The 15357-nt window shown below is 30.1% G+C and overlaps 5 protein-coding genes across 10 annotated transcripts in view; 2 read left to right on the top strand and 3 right to left on the bottom strand.

Annotated features, from left to right (window-relative positions):
* Positions 1–3892, top strand: part of LOC108741323 — an 11469-nt gene extending 7577 nt beyond the window's left edge. The window contains exons 3-4 of the mRNA XM_025975564.1: positions 3631–3738; positions 3795–3892. Coding sequence (XP_025831349.1) covers positions 3631–3738; positions 3795–3892 — 206 coding nt within the window. The remainder of the gene's footprint in view (positions 1–3630; positions 3739–3794) is intronic.
* LOC112904732 (ras-related protein Rab-30-like) lies at positions 7–1710 on the bottom strand. Its single transcript, XM_025975560.1, has 4 exons — positions 1186–1710; positions 944–1127; positions 737–888; positions 7–202 (listed from the first exon to the last, which is right to left on the bottom strand). The coding sequence occupies exons 1-4, from the start codon at positions 1354–1356 to the stop codon at positions 98–100; spliced, it is 612 nt and encodes a 203-aa protein (XP_025831345.1). The 5' UTR covers positions 1357–1710; the 3' UTR covers positions 7–97.
* On the bottom strand, positions 3873–10208 carry LOC108741342 (ras-related protein Rab-30). The gene is made up of 4 exons (XM_018476122.2): positions 9788–10208; positions 9546–9729; positions 9339–9490; positions 3873–4547 (listed from the first exon to the last, which is right to left on the bottom strand). Exons 1-4 carry the CDS (start codon positions 9956–9958, stop codon positions 4443–4445), a joined length of 612 nt encoding a protein of 203 aa, XP_018331624.1. The 5' UTR covers positions 9959–10208; the 3' UTR covers positions 3873–4442.
* The window catches only part of LOC108741340 (growth arrest-specific protein 2-like), a 64749-nt gene continuing 55661 nt past the window's right edge, over positions 6270–15357 (bottom strand). For all 5 annotated transcript variants that reach the window (XM_018476119.2, XM_018476120.2, XM_018476118.2 and 2 more), the window contains exons 3-5: positions 15169–15293; positions 9054–9195; positions 6270–6511 (exon numbers count right to left, since the gene is read on the bottom strand). In XM_018476119.2, the coding sequence (XP_018331621.1) occupies positions 6285–6511; positions 9054–9195; positions 15169–15293 (494 nt within the window). In that variant the 3' untranslated portion in view covers positions 6270–6284. The remainder of the gene's footprint in view (positions 6512–9053; positions 9196–15168; positions 15294–15357) is intronic.
* On the top strand, positions 10783–13987 carry LOC108741336 (septin-2). 2 transcript variants are annotated; one of them, XM_018476110.2, is made up of 6 exons: positions 10783–10914; positions 11103–11220; positions 11290–11432; positions 11496–12296; positions 12352–12514; positions 13886–13987. In XM_018476110.2, the coding sequence occupies exons 1-6, from the start codon at positions 10885–10887 to the stop codon at positions 13957–13959; spliced, it is 1329 nt and encodes a 442-aa protein (XP_018331612.1). In that variant the 5' UTR covers positions 10783–10884; the 3' UTR covers positions 13960–13987. The 2 variants fall into 2 exon arrangements, with proteins under 2 accessions (XP_018331612.1, XP_018331613.1); XM_018476111.2 differs by lacking the exon at positions 13886–13987 and having other exon boundaries at positions 10785–10914; positions 12352–12798.

Below are 15357 nucleotides of genomic sequence, written 5' to 3'. Positions count from 1 at the left end.
CTTTAGATGTTAAATACATACAATAATAAAAAGGTACCTGAGGAGCAATTATTAAAGCTCGTAACAGATAAATTATAAGTTGATATACAACACAACTTTATGTTAAACGACTGCAACAGTTGGAATCAGTTATTACTGATGTTTTCCCAGTAATATTAGCAGTGTCTTTGTCATAACGCAATAGGTCTTTACTTCGAGCTTGCTACAAATTATTATCTCAAAAGTAAATATATGCTTAAAATGCAACATTAGAAATTCTACTTATTATTAATTCGTTCTTATTCAGGAAGAACCGGAGATACACGTGGTAATTTAAAGAGATAGTTAATTAGCTGTTAAAAATATATGTTTATAATATACCGTTATTCAATCTCAGAATTAAATATACATATATTTAACAAATACCTGCAACGCAATTCTAAAACAAAATTAATTAAATTGCATGTTTGGTAATGATACCAATACCTGATATAAAAATTTTAAACTTCCCAATTTTTATACCTACTTTAAATACTTATATAATAAGTAGAAGATTTCAACTGGAACTGGTTCATGTTTGTTGCTTTTGATGCTGCATATTTTTTATAAAGACATTAACAATATTATTGTAATAATGTAATTATAGCAAACCTAAAGAGCACTTAATAGAATAGTTCTTGGTTTCTGATTATTACCACCATTACTGGTTAACTCCAGTTCCTCCTTAGAATAACAAAAAGTTTAATTGAAAACTCACCTGCATCAAATCTTCTGCAATTTTCATAAACAATTTTTCTACATTGTCAGCTTCTTTGGCAGATGTTTCTAAAAAATACATGTTATGTCTTGAAGCAAAATCTTCACCTACATGAACTGGTATTTCTCTGTCCTCTCTGTCTATTTTATTACCTTGAAAAACATATTTGTAAGTATATAAAAGACTGTAATTTGGTGAAAAACATACCAACTAATATCCTCAAGACTTTACTGCTAGCATATTCTTCAATTTCTCGTAACCAATCTGGCAAGCAATCAAATGTTGGCTGGCAAGAAATGTCATAAACTAGGATTAAAGCATGAGCTGAACGATAATAACTTTGTGTGATGGAACGAAAGCGTTCCTGACCAGCTGTATCCCAAATTTGTAACTGCAACAACAAACATCTATTTGGATAACTATTATTATATAGATAAATGGATACATACTTTTACTTTTTCTCCATCAACTTCCACAGTTTTTATCATAAAATCTACACCAATTGTTGCACCTTGCCCAGGTGGAAAGAGTCCTTGTGTAAAACGTCTCACTAAACATGTTTTCCCAACACCTGCATTACCTACTAACACAACTTTAAATAAGAATTTGTAGTCTTCCATGACTGCAGAAATTGTAAGCAACGAGGATGGTTATTGCGTCCTTAAAGCTTGCCTTTATTTACTTATACAAGAATAAAAATTACGTCATATGGACAATTATTTGAATAGTTGTAACTTCCCAACATGACGTTTCCATATTTTTGGAAAACAGTTTATACAGAACATTTCTTTAACTTCACAAACATTATTTAATTTTACAATATAATGTACATTTGACATATTGCCTCATTTTAATAAACAAAAATTAATCTTAGGGGTGTCTATCTGATAGGTAGCAATTTAACAATATATGAACCATAATATAAACCACAAAATAGGAAATACAACAGTCAACCATAGATTACACTCTGTGATTACAGTCATAGACATGCCATAGATAACATTACAGTTAACAAATAAACGTTCTTGGGTGAACGGTCAAGAGCATAAATTAGCTAAAATAATTATGTATTTTCAAATTTGACTTAAAAGCCTCTTTTCTATTCTCTGAAACTTTTCTTAATGAACAACAACCTCCGAAATCATTAAAATGATCAGCTTTATGAATATTTGGGACTACCATATAAAATGACGAAATATTACTTGTGACATTAAAAAAACAGTTTTTTAGTAGAGCAAAACAGAAGCCAAACGATAACAGCATACAAATATACTTTTGATACTGACCCCCTAATTTATTTATTCCAATGCTCACAGAAATGTAGTGTCAATGAATTACCTCAAATACGCATTACAAATTGTTTTTCTTTTTTAAAAAACAATCCTTTTCTCAAAGAAAATGTTCCAAAATAAAATTAGTAGAAAGCAAACACCAGAAACAGTTGAATTAAAGTGCACAAACAGTTCACTTATTAAATTCTAACAATCCTACCTTTTAATCCAATTTGTCTATGTACATACTGGTCACAAACATATTCTGCCTCCCGAGTTTACTCTGGATCCAAACCCCATAACAAGCAATTATAGGAAGAGGGGCCCAAAATACAACCAATTGCTTAATTACAAGTACCACAATCTGAAAAAAATAGAGAATGTCCTAAGTCATGTTATAATACCGTAAAAAGTTGTATATAGTTGATAAATTAAGCCAAATCGAATGAAAATCCATGTACCTAAATACTCAACATTCTGGGGAGGTAATATAACACTACAAATAAATAAGTTTCAGAAAAAAACAATATGCATATCGTTAACAACAATATCTATTAATAAGATTTCAACAATTCCATAACAGAAATTCTTATTTAAGAATTAACCTTAATTTGCTATTACTTACGAAATAAATCAGAACAAACGGCCATTGCCGCCAACATTTCGTCTCCATAGATTATATAAATTTATAGATATAAAATATATGCTGTCAGCTGGTTCACCATCCAGACGCATAGCGTCTTTAAGCTATCTATGGTCTATGGTTTTGGTCATTAGCAATCATTAGTCAATTAAGTAAATCCAGATAATAGAAAAAGAAAACTGAGAATTTCGGTCGTGCACACGTATTATTAATACATATGAGATTTAATTTAACTTTTATTTGCAATAAATAATACAAATATAAATTCCGCTTACCATAATAACTCATTCTTCAAGAACAAATGACGCGTAATCAATTGGCGTCAATAATTAATTTACATAGCTTCAATAGTTCAGAGAAAATTATCACTAACAAAGAATAAATAATCCTACGGTCTGTTACGCAATGAGGAACTGTGCATTATTTTCGATAGCAGTTATCAAACACAAAAGGGAAACAAAATCACAGTATTACATACGCCTCAAATCGGATGCGCACTACCTTACTGCGCAGAGACTACCGAACATAGTATTATGACGCTCTTATGGCTCGCAATATAATTTGTATTCCTATCTCTACTCTGACCTTCCTCAATGCGCTCAAATGTATTGTTAAAATCATAAAATCGTTAAAATGAGGGATGTAAACTAGTTANAGAGTAAGTCATAATAATTAGTAAGATGTAAAAATCCCTTACTACATTTTTTTAAAGTAATACATTTACGTCCTATTAACAATAAAATCTTTATCGAAAAATAATTATTATTCATGGCTTTTTATATTACTGCCAACAGAATACATTATTTAGATCACAATTATTAAAAAGCAAATCATTATAAAGGTAAAATGAACCACTTTTTTAATTAAAGGTAAAAGTGAGGTATTTATTAATAAAATTATGACTTTCAGTGCATTTAAAATACTTTAAAAATTATAATTCATACTGTCACTCATTAATACAACTAAATTTTCTTTTATAGAATTTCGCGAGTTGTCAGGCAAAGTAGCCGTTATTACAGGCGGTGCAAGAGGGATTGGTAAAGAAGTGGTAAAAATGCTCCTAAAATGTGGCATTCACGTGGTCATCGGTAATATTTTTATAGCTCAGAAAATCATTCATTTATTAATTAAAACATTATTACAGGTTGTCGAAATATTAAAGCGGGCGAACAGCTTTTTAAAGAGTTTAAAAGTGAAGGAATTTCGGTTGAAAATTGCACNATTTGTTATATCCAATTTTAATTTTACAACAAGACCTAACTTCAAGAAAATAAGCCCTAAATTTCTTCACTGATTCGTTGTAGAAGCAAAGCATTAAAATGGGAGAAACAAAACTGTTTTGATGTGTTGGTTTACTCTTATTGGTATATTTTTTGTTAACATTTTAAAATTAATTAACAGGTACATTTAAAATTGAGAAGCAATGATAAAAAAAAAATAGTAGACCTTTTTTACCATGTGCAACAATAACAGAAAGTTTTTGCAAAAATTAATTATTATTTACTTTATTCTACGATATGCTTAAAGTTTAGTTAATGCATTAAAAGTATATATATAAAAGTATAAAAGGAATTGTAACAAAATCAACTTATCACGTATGATTTCCTAATTGTAAAAGCTTACGTCTTTATGGTTTTCTTTAGGAAACATTAAAAATTAATAAGAGAAACTGTCAACACAACCATATATAAATCTCTTTAGATGTTAAATACATACAATAATAAAAAGGTACCTGAGGAGCAATTATTAAAGCTCGTAACAGATAAATTATAAGTTGATATACAACACAACTTTATGTTAAACGACTGCAACAGTTGGAATCAGTTATTACTGATGTTTTCCCAGTAATATTAGCAGTGTCTTTGTCATAACGCAATAGGTCTTTACTTCGAGCTTGCTACAAATTATTATCTCAAAAGTAAATATATGCTTAAAATGCAACATTAGAAATTCTACTTATTATTAATTCGTTCTTATTCAGGAAGAACCGGAGATACACGTGGTAATTTAAAGAGATAGTTAATTAGCTGTTAAAAATATATGTTTATAATATACCGTTATTCAATCTCAGAATTAAATATACATATATTTAACAAATACCTAGACTTTAAACTCAATGGAATACACTTCAGGGACAAGTAATGAATAAACATCGTTTATAAGTAGGATCTCTTTAAATATCATTATAATTATTCCATAAATTATTAACTTCATAAGTTTTTGGGAAGTTATTATAATGGGTCCGGAAATCAAAATCGTAGTTTTCAAAATATTTTGCAATTTGGAGATCATAATAATATTGCAACGTACGTAACTGGGGAATGTGTGTGGGTACGTGTACGAGCGAGGTCATTTTTTTTTTCTGAGTGATATCGTGTGAACAAAAAAATGATTTCAGGACTATAGTCTCGATTATTAATCTGAAAAAACATTCGGTCAAGTCGTTTTTTGTTTAAACGAAAAAATTGCAAAAATAGCAGATATGAGGATTTTCCTTTTAAATTAATCCGTGCATGTTTAAATAAAAGAAAATACTATTTTATACCGGGATATTAGTCTTTTGAATGTCAAGGGTGTTATTTTTTTTAGTAAAAGCAATACGATATAGTTTTTTGATCACAGTTTTAAACTTTAACTGTTTTAGCTGGAATAATGTTTGGGCCATACGCAGAATCTGAGGACGGATATGAGTTACAATTTGCTACTAATTACCTAGGACACTTTTTATTAACTCATCTATTACTTGATAATATAAAAGCAGCAGGAAATAACAATGACCGTTCCCGAATTGTTAACGTTTCATCATGTGCACATGTTCTTGGTGAAATAAATTATGATGACATAAATAATAAGTAAGTGGTAATTATAACTATTGCTATCATTTTTACGGATATATTTAATTACTGATAATTTTAGTAATATTTTTCATTTTAGATCGCATTTTATTACTGCTGCTGCATACAGCCAATCCAAATTGGCGCAAATATTATTTACAAAGCAGTTAGATAGGTATTTTAAAGAAAATAATTTGAATGTGGAATGTTATGCTGTACATCCTGGAATTGTAGATACAGAACTTTTTAATACCACTCTATCGAANAATTTTTAAAATTACTAATTTCATTAAAACTGATTTCAAGTGAGAAGGGTTGATTAGGGTACTTTCAAGGACTACCTAATAGTAGAAAATAGAGTCCCGATTATTTCTCATAATTTGATTTCAACCTAAATGTTAAGACCTACTGTAAGACTGAGCTTTTCGGAACAATTTTTAAAATTACTAATTTCATTAAAAATAATCTTATGTAAGGATTGATTGGGGTAATTTCAAGGACTACCTAACTGTAAAAAATAGAGTCCCGGTTATTTATTACAATTTGATTACAACCTAAATGTTAAGACCTACCGTAAGAGTGAGTTTTTCGAAACAATTATTAAAATTACTAATTTCATTAAGTGATTTCAAATGAGAAGGGTTGATTAGGGAAATTTCAAGGACATAATGAGATGCACATGCAAAATAGCAGGAACTGACTCAAAATTAACTACCAAGATGTGTAGCAGACAAACAACAAAACAAGTTAAAAAAACATTTTTAAAAGAAAAGTTAAAATGGAAAATACTGTAAGTAAACTTACCTGCTGTGCCGCATCCTGTTAGTCATAATGCGCGGAGGTGTCGCTTGAAATTGCCAGGACAATAAGGATCCGAGTCCCGAATCCGCAGAATTGTTTCTTTCTTCTTCCGCAATTTCTTTTTCCAGTTGTACAAGACCTGGCGGTTCTATCCTGTATTTGTTGTGCGCCAAACGAGCGACTTCCAATAAACACAAAATCACATTTCGAGGTTGATTGTGTAACACTGAACAATAAATATAAACAAACAATTATCGAGCATTTAATAACGTTGAACTTCACGGAACAACAGAAAAAAAAATGCACGCGAAGAGCATTGAACTTTTCAAACACAAAAATAACAGCTCTGCGAGAAGGTTGTTATTAATTTAATGCAAGTGTTAGATTAATACGCTTATCCAAGCGTAGATGAATGATCTTCGTGGAGCATAGTTGCAATTAATGACCCTTACGATCGAAATTGCTCTAGCAATTAAGGTGATAGTTACTTCCGGAAATCGGAGTATAACATTTGAAAAATAACGGAAACAAATCATAGTATAATAGCATTTTCAATGATAATTTTCCCCGATTTAAATATATTTCTGAAAGCAAAGGCAAATCTAGAACTTCTTTTTGGGGGGCTCGCTGAATCTTTTTTATTGGGATGATCGGTATTTCGTTGTAAATATAAATAATAATTACTACTTTACTAGTATAATTTTTTTAATAATATACAAAAATGGGGATATGGAAATAATATTGGACGGAGTAGAAGAAGCTGGAGATTGGAAATAAACAGTACATAATCAAATACAGAACGAAGATGAAGAACTTCCGGGAGAATGGAAAACAGGAATGATAGAGCCAATTTCAGAAGTAATGTAGAAAAATATAAAGGAATAACATTCATGAGCACATATTAGAAAATCTACGCTGAAAGACTTGAGAAAGAATTGGAAGACAATAAAGTGCTAGCATACAAAAGAAACAAAGGCACTATTAATACAATCTACATAATCAAAACAGCGTGTGATGAAGAAATAAAGAGAGAAAAAGGTAAAATATATTCTTCTTTTTTTGCGTAAATGCAAGGCGAGTTCCATAAACTCAAAAGAAACTTGGTATGAAAAATCTAAAACTAGACAACAAATTAAGAGAAAATATAATAAAAGAAACGTACCAAGAAATATACCTTAAGATAGAAGCCAATGAGGAAAAGTTAAAAAAAAATAGCAAAGAGAGAGGGAATAAGACAGGATTGCTCATTTAAGCGTAACAAGAGGGAAAAGTAACTGGTAGAAGAAAAAACCTGGTCAGTTTCATATGCAGATGACATAGCGATATATTAGCGAACAACGAAAGAGGGCTGAGGTAAAATGTGCAAAAGTTCAATAAAAACATATAAAAGAAAGAGGGCTGGAATTAAATACAGATAAGTCAAAAAATTTAAGGGGAAAATCAGGGGGAAGAAAGAAAAAATTAAAATTCTACTAGGAACAAAAAATAATCGAAGAAATTATAGAGTTCAGTTACCTAGGATTCGTATTACAAAAAAATAATGGAGTAGATGGACACATAAAAAAAAAACTGCTGAAGAAAGCAATAGCGATAATAGGAAAGGTATGGGGAAAAGGAGAAAGAAATCTGAAATAGTAGGAAAAAAAGAAAGTTTCTATTCGGGACATTAGTAGAGAGCATATTATTGTACGGGAAGAAAGAAAAGAAATTGAAACCATTCAAGACATAAACATTAAGCACAAGACGGATTTTAATATTAGATAGAAATATACCGACATACCTATTACAAGAAGAAACAAAAACAGAAAAATTGACCACAAAATATTCGATGAGTACGAAGACAAAATTGTTAAATTCAGAAGACAATATGTTTTTAAAAGAATATATAAAAGTTAAGGATAATATATCGAATATTGAAACCGAAGAAAAGAAAATCACAAGGAAAAGATGGAAAAAGGAAAGAAAAAAGTTTTAAATTGAAAGAGGATGGGCGATCAATGGAAAAAGAGACAATCGAACACATTTGAGGGATCGCATCGAATAACAGAAAATGGTGCGAAAAAATGGGAAAATATTATAAAGGAGGAAAATAGTAAATACATAGAATAGCTAAGAGGATTCAGTAGCTTATTATTGTAAATGCACTTTGTATATGTATGTATATAAAACATAATGGTTTTAATAAAGCAATTTATCTATCTACAATGGGATCTAAATGATTTTAACACCGATTTCTAATTCGTAGGCTATTGCTTTTAAACTATACTTGAATTTTCTTCGAAATTATCAAATTGGATTCATGATAAAACAGTTTTCTTCACATAATACTTATAATAAGATAAATTGTAATAATAATTTCGCGTAAACGTTATTAGTCTCTTTAATTGCAGTGATAACTAGATATGATACTAGAAGTTGGGACATAGACCTGTCTTTAGATTCGCCAGTAGCTGCAAAAGCTTTTTATAAAAGCGGTAATTAGAAAATTACGCGTACAGTGTTCAATAAATTTGACATCAGCAAGTAGTTAATGTGGCAAAAACGAGATTATTTCCTGAAACACTGTAAATATCCATTGTTTTCCGTGAAAATGCATTTAAAAAGCAAATTATGCAAGCAAAGAACAAATAAATTAACTAGCTCAATAAAGCCTCGCTTAAACGTATGATTCTGTTATTATCATTGAAAAGTCCATTCACTCGCAATAAGTTATTATGTACTAATAGCAGTCTTTTACAAAGTTAGAAGGAATAGAGAACGTTACTGACCTAAGTCATCGCTTTCAAAAAGTAAATTTTGATGAACTCCTAATGATCTACAAAATTTGATGAAATTTTCCATGTTATCCCTCGAAAAGAAACTTCGTCGCATCGCTCTTTCAAAACACTTCCCTTGTATTTTTGGTGGAGGCTATAATACAAATTATTACAAGTCTTAATTANCAAACCTAAAGAGCACTTAATAGAATAGTTCTTGGTTTCTGATTATTACCACCATTACTGGTTAACTCCAGTTCCTCCTTAGAATAACAAAAAGTTTAATTGAAAACTCACCTGCATCAAATCTTCTGCAATTTTCATAAACAATTTTTCTACATTGTCAGCTTCTTTGGCAGATGTTTCTAAAAAATACATGTTATGTCTTGAAGCAAAATCTTCACCTACATGAACTGGTATTTCTCTGTCCTCTCTGTCTATTTTATTACCTTGAAAAACATATTTGTAAGTATATAAAAGACTGTAATTTGGTGAAAAACATACCAACTAATATCCTCAAGACTTTACTGCTAGCATATTCTTCAATTTCTCGTAACCAATCTGGCAAGCAATCAAATGTTGGCTGGCAAGAAATGTCATAAACTAGGATTAAAGCATGAGCTGAACGATAATAACTTTGTGTGATGGAACGAAAGCGTTCCTGACCAGCTGTATCCCAAATTTGTAACTGCAACAACAAACATCTATTTGGATAACTATTATTATATAGATAAATGGATACATACTTTTACTTTTTCTCCATCAACTTCCACAGTTTTTATCATAAAATCTACACCAATTGTTGCACCTTGCCCAGGTGGAAAGAGTCCTTGTGTAAAACGTCTCACTAAACATGTTTTCCCAACACCTGCATTACCTACTAACACAACTTTAAATAAGAATTTGTAGTCTTCCATGACTGCAGAAATTGTAAGCAACGAGGATGGTTATTGCGTCCTTAAAGCTTGCCTTTATTTACTTATACAAGAATAAAAATTACGTCATATGGACAATTATTTGAATAGTTGTAACTTCCCAACATGACGTTTCCATATTTTTGGAAAACAGTTTATACAGAACATTTCTTTAACTTCACAAACATTATTTAATTTTACAATATAATGTACATTTGACATATTGCCTCATTTTAATAAACAAAAATTAATCTTAGGGGTGTCTATCTGATAGGTAGCAATTTAACAATATATGAACCATAATATAAACCACAAAATAGGAAATACAACAGTCAACCATAGATTACACTCTGTGATTACAGTCATAGACATGCCATAGATAACATTACAGTTAACAAATAAACGTTCTTGGGTGAACGGTCAAGAGCATAGATAAAACCATAAGTTAAATCAGCATAACTGAAATTTGTACAAATTAACATATAATTATTCCTGTAATATAAAACAATGTTGTATAAGGTTTCATAAAACTATATCTTTCTTTTTTTAATTTCCCAACAGAAACCACAATGTACTGCAATGTCTGCCACCAAATAATGGCGGATACTGGATTTTTTGGCCTCATTTTCTGCTATGGTTTTCAACGATCCATTAAATGTTAAGAATCTCCTCTTTAACATTCTGCTGTCGCTAGCCGTTTCAGCGTTCTTGAACACTATATATAGTATTAGCAATTTGTCTATGTTAGCAATACTAAAACATCACGTGACCTACAAACTTCCAAATAAAGATAACGAACGGATCTATGGGACGGATGCACAATAAAATGTTGTAGGCGGTTATAGGTTACGGTATATTTAACTGTCAGTTGTGCTATTTTGTATAAAGTTTTATGTTGTAAAAGTGACCGCTTTTTATTAAAGAAAACAATGGCTGGAGTAGAAGTCGAGCAACCAAATGTAAGTACCAATTTATTTTAGACATTTTACCTTATATTAGATTTGATTTACCAACTTTAAACACTTTAACTTGTGTTTGTTTTGATAACATTAAGGCGTTGTCTCGTATCTTGGAATTTTAATTGCTGAAATCTAGATACTCTGATGTATCAATTACTCCCTCAATTTTATAGATGTATTTATTGTAGATGGAAAATCACATACGAAATTTAAAACTTGCTGGCCATGTGGGATTTGATAGTCTTCCTGATCAGCTTGTTTCAAAAAGTGTCCAAAATGGATTTGTTTTCAACATCATGTGTATCGGTAAGCTAAAAATATTTTTATTTTTATGTGAGTGATATTAAGAGTATAAGGTAAAACATTTACTTACAGGTGAGACTGGCTTAGGCAAATCGACTCTAATGGATTCATTATTCAATACTAATTTTGAATCAGCTCCCAGCCCCCATTCTTTACCTTCAGTTAAACTAAAGGCTCATACATATGAACTTCATGAAAGTAACGTCAGACTAAAGGTATTTTTTTAGTTAAGAGGAATTAATAAACAGCAACACAAACAGAATTTTTTAAATTTATAGTTAACAATTTGTGACACCGTTGGTTATGGAGATCAAATAAATAAAGAAGACAGTTTCAAAACTGTAGTAGATTATATCGATACCCAATTTGAAGTGTACCTACAAGAAGAATTAAAAATAAAGCGTTCTTTATCAACTTACCATGATTCAAGGATTCATGTATGTTTATATTTTATCTGCCCAACCGGGCATGGTCTGAAATCTATTGACTTAGTCTGTATGAAAAAACTTGATCAGAAAGTCAATATTGTCCCAATTATTGCAAAAGCAGATACTATTTCTAAAACAGAACTTCAAAAATTTAAGTCAAAAATCATGGCAGAATTACAAAATAATGATGTCCAAATTTACGAATTTCCCACCGACGATGAATCTGTGTCAGAAGTTAATGGAAATATGAACAGTCACATTCCATTTGCTGTTGTTGGAAGCACTGACTTCGTTCGAATTGGAAATAAACAGGTCAGAGCCAGACAGTACCCTTGGGGCACTGTTCAGGTGGAAAACGAATCTCATTGTGATTTTGTTAAGCTGAGAGAAATGCTTATTAGAACTAATATGGAGGATATGAGAGAAAAGACACATTGCAAACACTATGAGCTTTACAGAAAGAAGAGATTGGAACAGATGGGTTTCAGTGATGTTGATGCTGATAATAAGCCTGTCAGTTTTCAGCAAACTTTTGAGGCCAAAAGGACTAATCATTTGCAGGAGTTGCAACAGAAAGAAGATGAAATGAGACAAATGTTTGTGGTGCGTGTTAAAGAAAAGGAAAGTGAATTAAAAGAGGCTGAAAAAGAGGTAAGACTTATTGTTTTTGGTTGTGAGGTAAACGTATTAACATTATTTTTTTTAGCTGCATGCTAAATTTGATAAGTTAAAAAAAGAACATACTGAAGAAAAGAAGAAAATTGAAGAAGATAGAAAGAAACTTGAAGATGAAATAATTGAATTTCATCGCAGAAAAAGTCAATTTCAACAAATGGGCTCCAGCCATCACACTTTAACACTTGGTAAAAGTAAGAAAAAATAAGCATTTTTACGCATTAATGTTACTGAGTAGTTTCCATGTTGCTGATGAATTCATATATCCTAAGCTTTTAAAAAAAAATATGGAACGGTTTGATATGTAATTTTGCAAATCATTCATAGGTGGAAAGTACATATAATCATGTTTTAAATGATTTATTGAAATAACACTATTTGTTAATAGGAAAAGGAATGTATTTGTTCTTAATTTATAATTTCACTAATTCATAAGAAGAAAACATAGCATGTATTTACGTCGAAAAATTTCAATTTGGAATTTATACACTATTATACATTGCATAATTCAGTGTTCATATTTCATATAAAATCGAATAATGTTATTTTCTTTTTAATCAGTTGACGATAAATTTATATTTAATGTTTGTCTATGGTATTTTTGGTGTAGTCTTTTTCAGAATGTTATTAATTTATACTTTGTGGTGTTTAAAGTGTGTGTGGCTAACCCATTTCATTATAACGTTTGTTGTTAATCAAAGATTTAACTATTTTTATGACGTCGTGATTGTGATCACATATCCATCTTGCTACTCATTTTTGCATCTTTGATTATCAACACGATTGTGACGTCTGAATTTTACTTCAGTTTATTCGATAAGGTTCTTAATATTATGTTTTAAAAGAATATTTGTAACAAGCACTGCATTTGTGGGATTTATTTTTGTTACTTGTGTTATATTAACTGCTTGTTTTGTATATTTGGTAACGTTTCTGTAATTAGGAGAAAGTGGCGTAACGCAGAAGTGTTGAAATTATCAGCAAATATTAGTTAATAACTTTTTCGTATACCAGGCGTCATACAAGAAATAAATAAGTTTACAATGTTGAATCCACCGCATGAAGGGGAAACAGAAAGAAGGGTGGGGATGATCTTGTACAACCCTAAATGTTTATATGCGGGGGGATAGATGGAGGTATTATCGTGTATTAAATCTAATCAATTAAATGTAGTAAAACATTTGAGTAATGGTAAAACTACAAAATTGGGATTTCAGACAGAAACATTTTAGTATATTGGATTAGATTAATTTAGGGTTGGATTAGGTTATATTAGTTTCTTTTTCAACTTTTCACTCGCAACGTCACCTAAAAACCCCGTGTTATACAAGGTCTTCCCACCCTCTATACCCTTCGTCACACCTTTGTGGGTCCCATATTGTTTACAATTACCATCAATAATTTTAACCTTTTCTAAAGTGTTCAATTTACTATTAAATATAATAAGGAATTGCAATTATTATATTCACCTTTCCATCTTCTTGCATCTGCTGTTTTGATATGGAGTGGCAATTAAATTGTAAATGCAATAAGTGATGTAAATCTGTCTCTTACATTTTTTTCAGGACAAGTGGAATCCTTGTTTAAAAAAGCTAAACACAAAGTAATTAAAAATGCTAGTAGTACAACCACTATGTGAACAATTACAATAAAATAATATAAATTCATTTGGCATTTGTATTATGCATTTATGTTCAATATAATTAAGTAAGTAATAATTTATTAAGTATGACTTCATTCAAATAGATAGTGTTATTATTATATTTAAGTAGTTCTTTCGTAAAAGTATATAATATATGAATATACGTCTACTTATCGTAACAATTTTTATGTAATTTATTTATATTTTTGTACAATCTAATAAAAGTAAAAGAATCAAACACACAAACATTAGTTTCATTCCAATTAGATACTCGATAGTTTCAAGTTTGAACATTGCATAATAAAAACGTCGCAAGTTAATAGCAAATTAATGATAGGTACTAGACCACTATACTGTAAACAAAAATTTTCTTTTTGGTTCAAACAACCGTATGTGTATTGTACGTTATGCATTTTATTCGTGATTAACTTGATTATTGCGAACTTATAGACATGTTTCTTTCTTGATTTGTCGATACTTTTGTGTTGAAACTGTCGGTTTTCTCATACTCCAGTAATAAGTATATTTTCTTGCATAATTTGGTACCTTTATGGGTTTTGATTTTACTCTGGACATCTTGCAATCCTAAAAATGAAATTTTCATTAACTAAGTTTTATTCATGTAATTATTTGAANGAATAATCTTCTAGAGATAGAGAAGTAAAACCTATTGAAACTTATGAGATATCATTTCTATTAATTTTTTTTTTTTCAAAGCTTGCACCTTGGTCTTTAGTCAAATTTCCTAATTTTAAGGCTAAATTCAGCAAAGTTACATCTCTTCATATTATTGATATTTAAAATCTGATAAGAAACGTCTTATTAGTTATTGCAATTTTTAAAGATATATCTTTTTATTTATCGTGTTGTTATAAGAAAAAAACACTTTTTTTCGACACACACAATAATTATCATAAATTAAATTAACACTTAAACGGATTTTAAAAACACTAAAGGTAATCAAAAATGCTAAACTGCTTAAACCGCACGGCGGTATAACGCATTAGTTAAAAGTTGTAATAATAGGTAACTTTACCTATACTACCATGTGTACAAACAGTTTATATGACCCATTATATTTCCTATACACTTGTGAACCTTAGTACTTACAATACGAATATAGTTGTTATTATGACTAACGTCAAGTTTATAAATAAATTTTGCAGGGGAACAATGAGGTTAATAAAAAAAAAAGAAGAAACTTACACCTTTTGCAAGACCGGCATCGACCATTTTCACAGCCTGGTCATGTATAACGTGCGCCAGGTGACACAGAATAACCCCGTTATCCAGTTCACTTAGCAAATTTTCTCCAGTAAGAAAACAAATTCCTAAAACGAATAAACATAAATAATACACGTCGAAAGTAAAAGCACTTACTTTTTAATTAATTCC

The sequence above is a fragment of the Agrilus planipennis genome, unplaced genomic scaffold (genome assembly GCF_000699045.2).
Source record: "Agrilus planipennis isolate EAB-ADULT unplaced genomic scaffold, Apla_2.0 scaffold269, whole genome shotgun sequence".
Lineage (NCBI taxonomy): Eukaryota > Metazoa > Arthropoda > Insecta > Coleoptera > Buprestidae > Agrilus > Agrilus planipennis.
The sequence above is the reverse complement of the archived record's forward strand: the minus strand, read 5'-3'. Positions and strand labels throughout refer to the sequence as shown.